The sequence below is a fragment of the Phytophthora parasitica genome (genome assembly GCF_000247585.1).
Source record: "Phytophthora parasitica INRA-310 unplaced genomic scaffold supercont2.43, whole genome shotgun sequence".
NCBI classification, from domain to species: Eukaryota; Oomycota; class Peronosporomycetes; order Peronosporales; family Peronosporaceae; genus Phytophthora; species Phytophthora nicotianae.
This window is the reverse complement of record NW_008649029.1, coordinates 18768-30213: the sequence shown is the minus strand read 5'-3', so window position 1 is coordinate 30213 and position 11446 is coordinate 18768. Positions and strand designations below refer to the sequence as shown.

At 52.6% G+C, this 11446-nt stretch overlaps 5 protein-coding genes across 7 annotated transcripts; 3 read left to right on the top strand and 2 right to left on the bottom strand.

Moving 5' to 3' along the window:
- Positions 1–237: 237 nt before the first annotated feature.
- PPTG_14402 (hypothetical protein) lies at positions 238–1580 on the top strand (the record flags this gene model as incomplete). The annotated part of the gene is made up of 2 exons (XM_008911675.1): positions 238–1409; positions 1520–1580. The coding sequence occupies 2 exons, from the start codon at positions 238–240 to the stop codon at positions 1578–1580; spliced, it is 1233 nt and encodes a 410-aa protein (XP_008909923.1).
- A 2544-nt stretch (positions 1581–4124) lies between these two features.
- PPTG_14400 (hypothetical protein) lies at positions 4125–5924 on the top strand. Its single transcript, XM_008911674.1, has one exon. It carries the CDS (start codon positions 4177–4179, stop codon positions 5596–5598), a length of 1422 nt encoding a protein of 473 aa, XP_008909922.1. The 5' UTR covers positions 4125–4176; the 3' UTR covers positions 5599–5924.
- Positions 5310–7506, bottom strand: PPTG_14399. 2 transcript variants are annotated; one of them, XM_008911672.1, is made up of 8 exons: positions 7065–7506; positions 6903–7008; positions 6546–6837; positions 6364–6482; positions 6226–6299; positions 6082–6160; positions 5942–6021; positions 5310–5865 (listed from the first exon to the last, which is right to left on the bottom strand). In XM_008911672.1, the coding sequence occupies exons 1-8, from the start codon at positions 7417–7419 to the stop codon at positions 5795–5797; spliced, it is 1176 nt and encodes a 391-aa protein (XP_008909920.1). In that variant the 5' UTR covers positions 7420–7506; the 3' UTR covers positions 5310–5794. The 2 variants fall into 2 exon arrangements, with proteins under 2 accessions (XP_008909920.1, XP_008909921.1); XM_008911673.1 differs by having other exon boundaries at positions 6546–7008.
- A 98-nt stretch (positions 7507–7604) lies between these two features.
- Positions 7605–9783, top strand: PPTG_14398 (hypothetical protein). Its single transcript, XM_008911671.1, has 2 exons — positions 7605–7759; positions 7833–9783. Exons 1-2 carry the CDS (start codon positions 7679–7681, stop codon positions 9672–9674), a joined length of 1923 nt encoding a protein of 640 aa, XP_008909919.1. The 5' UTR covers positions 7605–7678; the 3' UTR covers positions 9675–9783.
- On the bottom strand, positions 9660–11441 carry PPTG_14397. 2 transcript variants are annotated; one of them, XM_008911669.1, is made up of 9 exons: positions 11251–11441; positions 11091–11176; positions 10969–11014; positions 10854–10893; positions 10580–10780; positions 10420–10500; positions 10272–10352; positions 10104–10194; positions 9660–10033 (listed from the first exon to the last, which is right to left on the bottom strand). In XM_008911669.1, exons 1-9 carry the CDS (start codon positions 11345–11347, stop codon positions 9845–9847), a joined length of 912 nt encoding a protein of 303 aa, XP_008909917.1. In that variant the 5' UTR covers positions 11348–11441; the 3' UTR covers positions 9660–9844. The 2 variants fall into 2 exon arrangements, with proteins under 2 accessions (XP_008909917.1, XP_008909918.1); XM_008911670.1 differs by having other exon boundaries at positions 9660–10194.
- Positions 11442–11446: the final 5 nt, after the last annotated feature.

The following is an 11446-nucleotide window of genomic DNA, read 5'->3' as shown; positions in this document are numbered from 1 at the left end:
TGGTCGGGCGGTCGTCGCGAGCGCTCGTCCAGCGTCGTGCTGCTGGGCAAGCTGTCGGCCATCGTGCGACGTGGCAGTGTATTCCAGGCCGAACCAGAGGATTCGCGGGGCAGCAGCAGCAGCTTCAGCAGCAATAACAGCGAGGAAAAGGAGAGCGACGACGACAGGGCAGCGCGGTGTCAAGAACGGCACGCGCGGCGCCGCAGTGTCGGCGCGACGCCCTCGATGCAGTCGAATATGACCATGTGGGATCCCAAAACTAACGGCCGAGGCACGAATCAACGGCTCCAGTTTTATCCAGCGCGGCCACTGGTGGCGGCGGCGTTGGCAAAGCCGTTGAGTCAGGCGGAACTAATGCGGAGAGCGACGCTCGAAGCGGAAATGAAGGACTTTGGTGCTGTGCACGCTAGGTTCGCACCCTCGTCGTCGCCTCCGAACGACCAGGAAGATAAGAAAATGTTTAAGAAGGATGTCAAAGAAGTCAGGCACATGGACAACAATGAGCAGGAGCATTTGGAAGAGGAGGAACGGCGTGCGCACAGTACCGAGGAGGAGCTGGACGAGGAGTTGCTGGATTTTGACTCGGTCAACATGCCGAGGAGCGTGCGCAGGTTAATGAGCAGGATCATGAGCGAGAGCCTGATGAGCGAGTCGGACGTACCTGAAGATATGTCGAACCAGGACGATGACGATGACGATGACGACGAGGAAGACGATGACGATGACGATGAAGACGTCGATCATGTTGATGACGTGGAAGAGCTCGAGCTGGACGGAGATAACTCTGAACAGGACGAGGAACGATCCAGTAGCGAGCAAGAAGAAGCGGTAATTCAGACGGAGCTAGATGTGATGCAAGAGCCGAGTCCCTCCAAGCACCTGCTCCTACAGCGTCGACAAACTCGACTACTGAGCTGTGCAGCTGAACAAGCGGCGTTGTCAGCACAGGACCAACTTACGTCGAGTGTACGACGGCTAGTGATCCAACTGAAAGACGACTCGGATCATCTGGGTAAACCATTGGCCCAATCTCATGGAATCCGCCTCAAGTCGAGGCCTGCCCCGACCCGGAGGAGAGCTGGATCATGTCCGACTGCATACGACCTTGGCGTGCCGTCGCCGATCGATGGGTCTTCGATGCCGACACCTCCTCCGTTTAGCCCCGCGCTGGCCCCGCAGGAGATGCATCCTGGCAAGAAACACAAGAAGAGCGCGTTCTCGAGGATCGGTCCGCGTGTATTGGAGTCTCTCCATTTGCGGAAGAAGCGTAAGACGTATTTGTTCACAGACGAAGAGCTCGAGACGATCGAAGGTGCACGGTGGAAGATCGTCGAGTTGGCCTTCCGCTTTGGTGGCAAGCATCGGTCGTATCTGGTGCAGGCGATCAATATGTTCTTCCCTCTGCTCAAGTACGGACGGCGTGGAGGTGCGCATGCCACCAGACTGCATTGCAATTGTTGTGGAACTGTGCAGTGGCAGCATAAGCGCGGAGGCCTTAGTGAAGCCGTCGATTTGGCAGAGGTACTGCAAGTGCTGGACGGCAGACAGACCGCTGTGTTTCGCAAGTACCCTTCCAATAGTGTCCTTGAAGCGTGCTCTTTCTCGGTTGTATTCCGAGGACGTACACTGGATCTAGAGACACAGAGTTCAAGTCATCGAGACTGGTTGGTGAGTGCGCTACGTACACTTGTAGCCTATGCAAGGCGTCAACGACGCATGGAGCAGCAGGCTATTGCTGAGCGAACAATACTCCCGCTGGAAGACGATCTGTCTGATCTGGTGCCTCCCATGCCTTTACCCGCACGAGCTGCACCCTTGTTGTCCCCAGTTGCAGCGCAAACAAATTTGCGGTTGGATGAAGCGCCCGTCATTCCTCCCAACTATAAAATCCGGAACGTGTACTAGCTCGACTGCTAAAACGTGTGTAAGATAAATGATACAAGACAATAGTGATAATACAGTGAACACGATGCCAACAAGTACTTATAAACCAGTACTGCACACGCACTTGCACTCAAATAGCGGCGTCACGGAAAGCTGCACCGTCAACGGCTTTCTTGACGTCGTTCAGTTGCACAATCGCATCAACACGGTTTGGAATCGCATCACGAGACAAACGCAGATATCGCTTCAGGATCCCAATTGACGCGAGCACTTCTTCTGGTCGCGGACAGGGCTCATCAGCGACGTCTTCGAAGGTTTCGTATGGTCCATTTGCATGGCTTTCGTCGTCAAGCCGTTTAGTAGATAAGTATCCGTGCTTTTGGAGAACGCCGCGGATGATCTGAACCTCGTCGATTCCAGGATCAGTCACAGAAGCGTTGCCTTCGAGATCAACAAACACCTGAGCATTCGCAGGCTCAGTCACGCCAATCCAGCGTAAGAAGTCAGGAGCAAGTTGGGCGATACTACTCAACTGCTGCTGCAGTTCGCGATATAATAGCGTTGGAGATGGTAAACTTCCGTTGCCCACCAGCGACGACCCAGCACCATTGAGTGAGCCGGTAGGAGATACACCATACACTCCAGTCGCATCAGAATGTACGCTGCCGTTGCCACTGTCTGTACCGCTGCTGGGAGAAGAACCGTTGGCGCTGTTGCTCAAGATGATACGCAAGTTGAGCGACGCAATAGCCTGGGTGGGGAGCAACCCACTGCGAACCCAGCAACTCTGGATTAGCTGCTTGTCAAGACTGTGAAGAGCCACGTAAAACCAGTGGAAAACGTTGCGAGTGTGCAAGTGGCGCTGAGGGTGAAAGCCACGAGGGTCTTGGCTCATCAAACTCTGTCGATAATTATTGAACAGCGTTTCCACCATCTCACCGCGGAAACGTGCCTTGAACGCTTGAATCACGCCAAGATGGCAGGGGTGAAAACGTGGAGCCTTGAAATTAGGCGGCAAGAAGTAAATCTGAAGATGATCGTACACAAAGAACGTGCGTTGGTCTCCCTGCGAATCCAAAATCATAGCAGCCTTTACATGAGGCACGGCCGAGTCCAAAATCACTCGGAACGTGCGTTTACGTTCCTTAGCAAGTGCATTCAACGACTTGAGCATGCTCACAGTCGTCTGTGCCACCTGCCAACCAGTCTTCGAATATCCATACTGAATATTGAACGTCTCCTTGGTGTCAATTCCTTCCAATAGCAGCGGGTTGCGGTCCGTACCAATGACTTGCAAATCGTGCTTCTCTCCAGCAGCACTCACGAACAGTGAGACCGTGTACCGGCCATTGTTGCCATTGCCACTAACCGACTCAGACACCGGTGGCTTGTACATGACTGCGAACTCACTGCCCGTCCAAATATCCTCAATATCCACATTATTAAAAGCGTGGTGTAGTTCTCGGAGTCTCGTCTGGATGTCCACACTCTTGATAACACTCTGATCTCCTCCTCCAGGCAGCTGCTTGCTGCTGAACGAGCCGAATCTGGTCCTGTATCCGTCTAGCCAGCCATTGGAGCCCGTGAACTTCTGCAATGCCTGCTTCACCTTGTCAGGTAGCGCTGCATAAGGCTCTTGAACAATCTTACAGGCCAATTCCATGGCCTTATGCTGCAAAACGGTGCCAGTGAGCTTAGTATCGGGACTGGAAACCTTCACCTCCATTCTCCACTTATGCAAACACTCGTCCAGCACCCGCAGATCATACGTGCACTTGGTGGTCTTCCGTTTCTTCTTTGTAGCGTCAGCCGAGTCTGTCTCGGTGCGGATGAGGTCCTCCTGTCTGCAGATATTGGTGATAGTGGTGCGTCCTACACGGAACTTTTCAGCTAGCTCGCGGTGCGTGAACTTCTTACTGGCTGCCAGGTCTACCACCTCGCGCTTCTGGCCGAGCGTCAGGCGCATGCGGCGCCCGAGTGGCAGTCCTGACGTGCTGGACGCCGCAGGGCGCGCAAGATCATCACTCTGCTGCGGAGGTTGGATAGGAGAGTCGGACACGAAGGTGGGCAGTGTGGCATCAGGAGGCAGGAGCTGCTGCTGCATCTGCTGCATCGGGGCCCGCGGGTGCTTTCGCCCTGTGACCGGCGTGACACTCAAGTCTTCTGCCATGTGAGACGCGTCCAGAGTGCGGGTGACCACAAAAGGGAGGTGTCGGTACTTTGGATTTTGACTTGGTTGTTGTAGAGAGGGAAAGAAGAATTCGTAGGTACCGGTACACATAACGTACACTAATGATGTACTGTACACGAGTTGATAAACTCGACGTCAGTCCAACCAGCATGAGTGGCAAGGCCAGTGCGTCAGTGCAGGCGGCCTTCGAGCTCTTCGACGACGACAGTAGCGACGAGGAGACGACGACACCGCTTGTGACACCTCATGAGGTCGTGCATATCGTTCCTACGGCTTCTACTCCTTCTCCTGCTGCGAAGGAAGAGCAGAAATCTACCACTGAAGTCACGCGTAGTCTGTACGAACCTTGGGACGACGTTAAACCGCTGGCGGTGGGCCCTATCGACTTGGTGACGAGCTTCAACAGCGTCGGAGGGTCTCGAGGTTATGTGGCCACGAGAGATTTAAAACCGGGAACGCAGGTTCTGGTTGAGCAGGTGTATGTACCATGGCCGAGTGATGTGGAGACGTCCGACCCTGAGTTCTTCTTGGCCACGATGGAATCAGTGCTATCGCGACCAGACTATGCTGAAATCATGGAGCATTTGAGCCATCTATACCCTGAGAAGCTCAGTGAATTGCCCGAGGGGCTGCTCTCTGCAGGCCGAGAGAAGTACGGCCCCCAGGTGGACGAGCTGAGCAAGAACTTCAGCGAACTAGCACTATCACACGACCAGGTGCTACAGAACGTGTTTGCTATGCAATGCAATGCCTTTGACAGTGGCGTGTTTTTGTATAACGCCATGTTTAACCACGACTGCAACCCGAACTGCGTCAAGTTTACGCCAGAAGGTGCTGGTCCCGAAGGTGGAGTGTCCGAGGTGCGGGTCGCGCGACCTATCGCCAAGGGCGAACAGCTGACGATCTCGTACTTGTATCCACGTGAGCAGAGTCGTGAGAACAGACAGAAGAATTTATGGGAGCAGTTCGGATTCAAGTGCTGCTGTGAGCTTTGCAAGCGAGGCGACAGTGTGCTACATCCGCTTCCGAGTGCAACGGAAGACAATGACGGCACAAAGCCTGGTATGCCGGACTTGGAGAAGGTGCTGGTTGGAGCAGAAGAGATTATCAAGACAAACCCCGAAAGTGCTGCTGATGCGCTGTCCGTGGCATTGGAGACGCTATCAGATGCACTGGAGATCGTGGCGCACGACCACTTGGTATTTATGCGTATCCACAAACTGGTAGCAGACTCATGCGACTTACTGCTGCGTGGTAAGACTGAGCGTGTATGCGAGTACTCGATCCTGTTCCTGCGTAGCAGTTATGAGCTGCTCGAACTGCAGCGAACGTACCTGAACCCGGATCATATCGATCTCGCTCGTACGCTGAACGACGTTAGTCAGGGCATCCAGTTGCTGCTTTCCTACGACCCGGAGGTGCTGCTCACGGAGTTTCCTGAGTGGAAAAACTTCCGCCAAGCCTCTGTCGTTGAGAACCAGTATCGCCAGGAGTATAGACGACTAAAGCGGATGTACGAATAGAGGTGTCATTGCGCTTGTTAGTGTCGGGTGTACAGAGCAATCACAAGTAGAAATCCGATCTTGTTATCTGTGCTGGTCTCAGGCTCGCTTCGTTAGCGTTGCGCAGGTGACACTAGCGGGTGCTTTTAATGCTGCTTTTGAGTCTACAGGTAAATTGCAGAGCCTTAACTTTGTCCGAGAAAAAGAGCGTGCCCTCTTACAGATGAAGCTTGCTCAATTGCACGTTCAAACTTCCCAGCTTCCATAGGACAACGCGACCGTCAAGAGCTTCAGTAAACATCATCAGCATAATAATTAGCATATCGCAAAACATAGAATTCATCAGCTTTTGTGCGAGTCGTACCCGAGGTGGAGAATTCCGTGACACCACCAGAGGCGGATTTGGCGTAAGGCTGAATGCATGTGATGTTGCTCTCATGTTTCCTGCAGCGCAGTATGAAATGTTAGTAACGAAAAATAGTCCTTGGACTTGGTCGAACGTACATCCACAGCATATTCTTATCGTGCTGAGTGGCATCAGACGACTGGCCTCGCGTCACCTTGCTTTCAAACAAGCTCCGAGCTGCATTAAAACACGCGAGACAAGTGAGTATCCAGTTGCAGTCAAGCCAACAGTTCTGCTCTTACCAGCGTTGAAGCCACCGGCGTTTTTCTTGACAGCACTCTCAGTCGGCTTCTTGTCGACAAACTCAGAGAACGACCTAGATATTATGGACTTGGTTAATCCAAATACAATGATACATTACACATTCGTGAAATACGTACCAGAAGTTGTTGGCGTCCTGGGAGAACAGCAGAGGGTTGAAGTCGTAGCCAACTCCGACAATCGCGGAGTTCGACAGGAACATAATGCGCATCAGCGGGAGGTGCGAGAAACGGATCGACTGTACCCAAATCCACAACATCAGCTACCATACTTGTGCACAAGAAAATTCAACCCACAGTACCTGAATCGTAGGGTATTCGCCAGGTGCCCCAAAGTGAACGATGTGAATGGATGATCCTTGGCCGGCGAACGCCAAGCGGTTGCCCTTGGGGGACCACCCGACAGCGTTCACCCACGCGCTGGCATTGTCGAACTCTGCCAGGGGCTCACCGAACGGCGGCAAGGCTTCAAACGGACCGGCATCAGGCTGCCCGTCGATATCGCTGATGTACGCCGAGAACACGCGGCACTTGAGGTCCGTGCTGCCAGTCACTAGCAACTGGCTGTTAGGGTGCCAGTCCAAGTCTGTCACCCTACAGGTCATAGGCTCAGAATCCGCATCCAAGCTCAATAAAAATCCCAAGTTGAAGCTACGTACGTGGACTTGTGTTTCTTGATGATCTTGCTGACCCACCAGTTCTCCGCCGCCTGGTAGTAACACACGGACACGCATTTCGCACCACTACTCACCGCGAACTTCTTGCCTAAAGTCAATAGCCGTTAGCACTGTATCAACTCCCTCGTCCAGTTCTGTTCTTACCATCAGGACTCCACTTGACATTTGTGGCAGCGCGTGTGATGCGCAGCACCACGAGCAGCGGCTTCCACTGACGATAGGCGGCCTCATACTTCCACACAAAGGCGCTGCGATCATGAGAGCAGGATACGAGCTGGTCATGCACAGGCGACCAGTCTAGGCCGCACACGAGCATATCGTGCTCTGTGAGCACAGCCTCTTTGCGCCATTGCGACGGATCCGGCACGTGGCAGCCCGAGTAGATCCAGATCTCGTTCGAGTTGGGGCATATTGCCAGTTTGGAGCGGTCCTTGTTCCATGCGTGGCACGAGATGCCGTCCGCTAGCTGGAAGAGATTCGCGTCGCCCCCTGCTACCATAGTGCAAAATTGTCTTGCTGTTTGTATCAACTGACTCCCTTTTGAGATTGATCTGCTTCGACGAAGGGATTATGGTCTCGATCTTGTAGAGGGGGAAATGTCTCCTAGATCTCTCTACAAGAACAACTTCAACTATGATGTGGCACACCACGCAAATGGTGTGCCTCACCTCAAATGCACTTAAAATTTGAATCGCCACGGCGCGCGAGGAAAACGTTTATTCTCGACGTGCTCAAGCGGCTCCGCGACGCAGGTTCGCATGGAGTCGTGGGACAATACCACGGACCATATGGGGGGTCCTTATCCCGAAGAGATCCTGCTCGAGGCGTACAACTTGGAAGTGCGTGCGTTTTCCATGTAGACTCCGAGATATTAGCTTTCTAACTTATGCTTATTCTCAATGCGGTGTACAGTGGGAGTCCATCGAGCTGCGGTGCCAGCGACTACAGAAAACATGGCAACAGCTCTTGCTGGGAGAGGAAATGGAGATGGAGGAGCTGAGGTACAAGCGGCAATTGCGTAGACTGAAGCGACAGGAACAGGAGAAGCAGGCACGAGAGCAGGCCGAGCGTGAGCAGGAAACGAAAGAAGCTTTGTATAGGGAGAAGCAGCGGGAAGAAGCAGAGAGACAAAAGAAGGTGAAGCAGGTGGCGGCTAGCGGAACGCAGACGGATGAAGAGGAACCTGTGTCGAGTAAGAAGAAGGAGGCCAAGACAGCTAAAGCTAAAGAGGCGAGAACAAAGACAGTCAAACGTAAAGAATTGAAAACCAAGATGCAGCCTACGCAGAGTCAGAAGACGAAGCCAGCACTGCCGAAGAGGATTACACCTATTAGTTTACCGTCGGCGCAGCCCGAAGAAGACTCCGTTTCAGAGAACCAGAAGGGTCTCGAAGGGTATGATAGCCCCCCGCCAGAGCTACCGAACGATGGACTCCTGAGCATGTTGTCGCTTGACAAGGATAGCGACTCGGACGATGATGACGAGCCGTCTATGGTGAGTCTGATTCTGCCGGTCGCTCAGGAATCTCCTAAGCGAGTGCAGAAATCACCGGTGAAAAAGAAGACAATTACGTCTACGAAACGATTTGCGAAGAGGAGGGGAGGTCCGCCACTAGATTTTAACTTTACGAACGCGGAAGCGAGGAGGCAGACAAAACTTGCGGGGGTTGCTACTCAAGCTGAGCAGGAGGAGAGCGACGAAGCAGAGGCTGAACCCGAGCCAATGCCCGCATCGACACCAAAGAAGCGTCTTAGACGTCGAAAGGACCTGAAAGAAGCCGTATCGAGAGCGATGAGCTCGATGCCGGGTACGGCAAATACCACGATGGCAGTCAAAGCAAAGGAAGATGACATAAACGCTGTAAAGAATGATGCCAAAACAACTTCAGCAGGCAGCAATAATATGCGGAAAAAGACTGTGGGGAATAATGTTGGCAAGGATACGCAGTCTAAGACGAAGTCGAAGTCTGCAAAGACATCTGGAGAAGGAGATTCTACGATCCCGCCAACAAAGACGAAGGTTAACGGGAAAAATGAGAAGATGTCCATCAAGCAGCGATTGGCGAATGCTGAGCTGCTTGCTCGAATGAACAAGGTGCAAGATATGAGCACTCCAAAAGTGTTGGGTAAGAATACCAAGAAGGGCCAGAAAGAAGAAGCGGCAAAGATGTTGGCGGCAAAACGAGCAGAGTTCCGGAAGGTGTTAGCGAGTGATACAGCGGAGTTAGACGCACCCCGACGCGACCAAATGATCGAGGAGGGAGATTTGAACATCAGCTTGAACAGCAGTGGACTCATTAGCGATAATGACTCACCGGAAAATGTACGAGCCCCAACGCGAAAGAGACCAAGGGGAGCGGTAGAAGGAGACGTGACGCCCACCAAGAAACTGCAGTTCCTAGAGATCACGAAGCGTTTGGTCAAGTCACCGATGCCACGATATCTGCGGACTCCAACCCCTCTGGTGTCTCCAGTGGTCGCTTCGGGCCCCACCAAGCAAAGGGCTGCGTCACCAGGACCTCGTAGCGCAAGTATTCGCCCCACAGCTGCACCTACTACACGTCGACTGAATTCAGCTCCGATTCGACCGAAGAAGACTACCAAAGCTAACAGTTTTGGCACTCCAGCAGGTGGTGTTAATGCTGCCGCAAATGGCGGTGGGTTCTCCATGTTCGACGCTTTTGTCAACAGTGGTAGTAATGGATCGATTCCAAGACTGAAAACGAAGGCTCGAGGTGGATCACCGTCAGTATAAACCAGGGTGTTCATAGTGTAATATACCAACCACGACGTGAAATTAGTTGTATCAATAAAACTCAGTGTTGATGCTGTGAACTCAACTTGAAAGCACCTGAAAATACTAAAGTCGATCACACTGCGTCTATTGAATTGAGTTCGATCAACAGATCACACAAGAGACCAATTTTAATTCTCAAGCGTCTCGGCGTGGAGCTGGTTGATCACATCAACCGAATCGACGTAGTGGTCAGGCACGTGGAGGGCGTTTTCGATGCTGCCCAGCTCCGATTCGTGCGTGATTCCAGTCAGCACCAGCAACGTGTGGAGGCCACCAGCATTGCCAAACTCGATGTCCGTCGAAAGACGGTCACCAACCTATTTGTGAAATTGACACGGAACAAGCTCAGCGCAGGTCACTAAGTATTGCAAATTGCAGCTTTCACACCATGCACGTGCGCGAGGGGTCCAACTTGTACGTGGCAACAATGGTCTGCAGCAGATCTTGCGAAGGCTTACCGCACACGGCTTCAGGGGGGCTATAAGCATAAATAATAACGCAAATGATAAGCATGCGTGCACTAAGAATTACAAGACAACACAAAATTATACGTACTGGCCAATAGAGCACTCCAGCATGTGAACGAGGGAGCCTCCGCCCGGGATAATGGCGCCATCCGTCGGATACGTGGAGTCACTGTGTCATAATGGAAAACAATTGTAAAAGATGGTCAAGCGCATCGCTTGAACGAGCAGAAACTTACGGGTTGGTGCCAATGAAGTGGCAGCCAGGGATCTGACGCACACATGCCGTAGCGTACGCCATCTTGTAGTAGGTGAAGTATCTGCAGAATATCACGATGTCAGAAAGACAACGTTAGTACTGTTGCTTGAGAGGACGCGGCGTCCAAATAATTTCAATACCTGTCCAAGCCACAGACAACCGCCTTCGTCTCCATGTCGATATCCGGCACGTGCGGGAGACCCTTGATGTCGCTGTGCTCCAAGCCACTGACCTTGTAGCCCTCCAACTCCAGTTCGGTCTTGAGACCGGCCTCACCGACGATGTACACTTTGCCCTCAATTTTGTGCTGCTTCATGTACTGCGCCGTAGCCCACGCCGAACTATAGTTTAACAAACAGCCGCCAGCATGTTAGCTTGGATGATCGCTACGAAGATTAGCAATGCATAACTCACGTGACGATGTCGGCCTCGACCGCGGTGATGCCCTGCGACGCTGTAGCACATCAAAACTCCCCGTTAGCGTCTAAATCTCTCTAAATCCACCCAACTCCAATATATTGGCACCCACCGAGTTTCTTCACGTAGGTGGCACGGCTGTTAGTGGCGTTGTTGGTCTAATAAATCAAAAGGATCGTTCCCATCACATCGTCAGTCTCGACTTGTATCCAAATAGCAGCAGATCCACCTCACCACAAACACTACGCGCTTGTTGAGCGAGCGTAAAAGGTTGATCATATTGGCAGCACCTTCAATCGGGGCAGCCCCGCGCCACAATACTGTCATATCATAATCTCGTTAGTACCTGCGTGTCAATGACGTCACGGTCTCAACACAGTCACCGTATGCGTACCTCCATCGCAGTCGAAAAGGAAGGCGTCAAGTCCCTGGATCCATTGCTTGAATGAATCGCAGGCGAGACGCTGGGTCACTTTCTTCGTGGTGGCCATTGTGGGAACTGGGGGAACTGGAGCTGGTCGTACGTAAGCTTAGCTGATTGCTAACTGAAATGCGAAGCATTTTGGCATGGATGTAAGGGTAACGGTGCT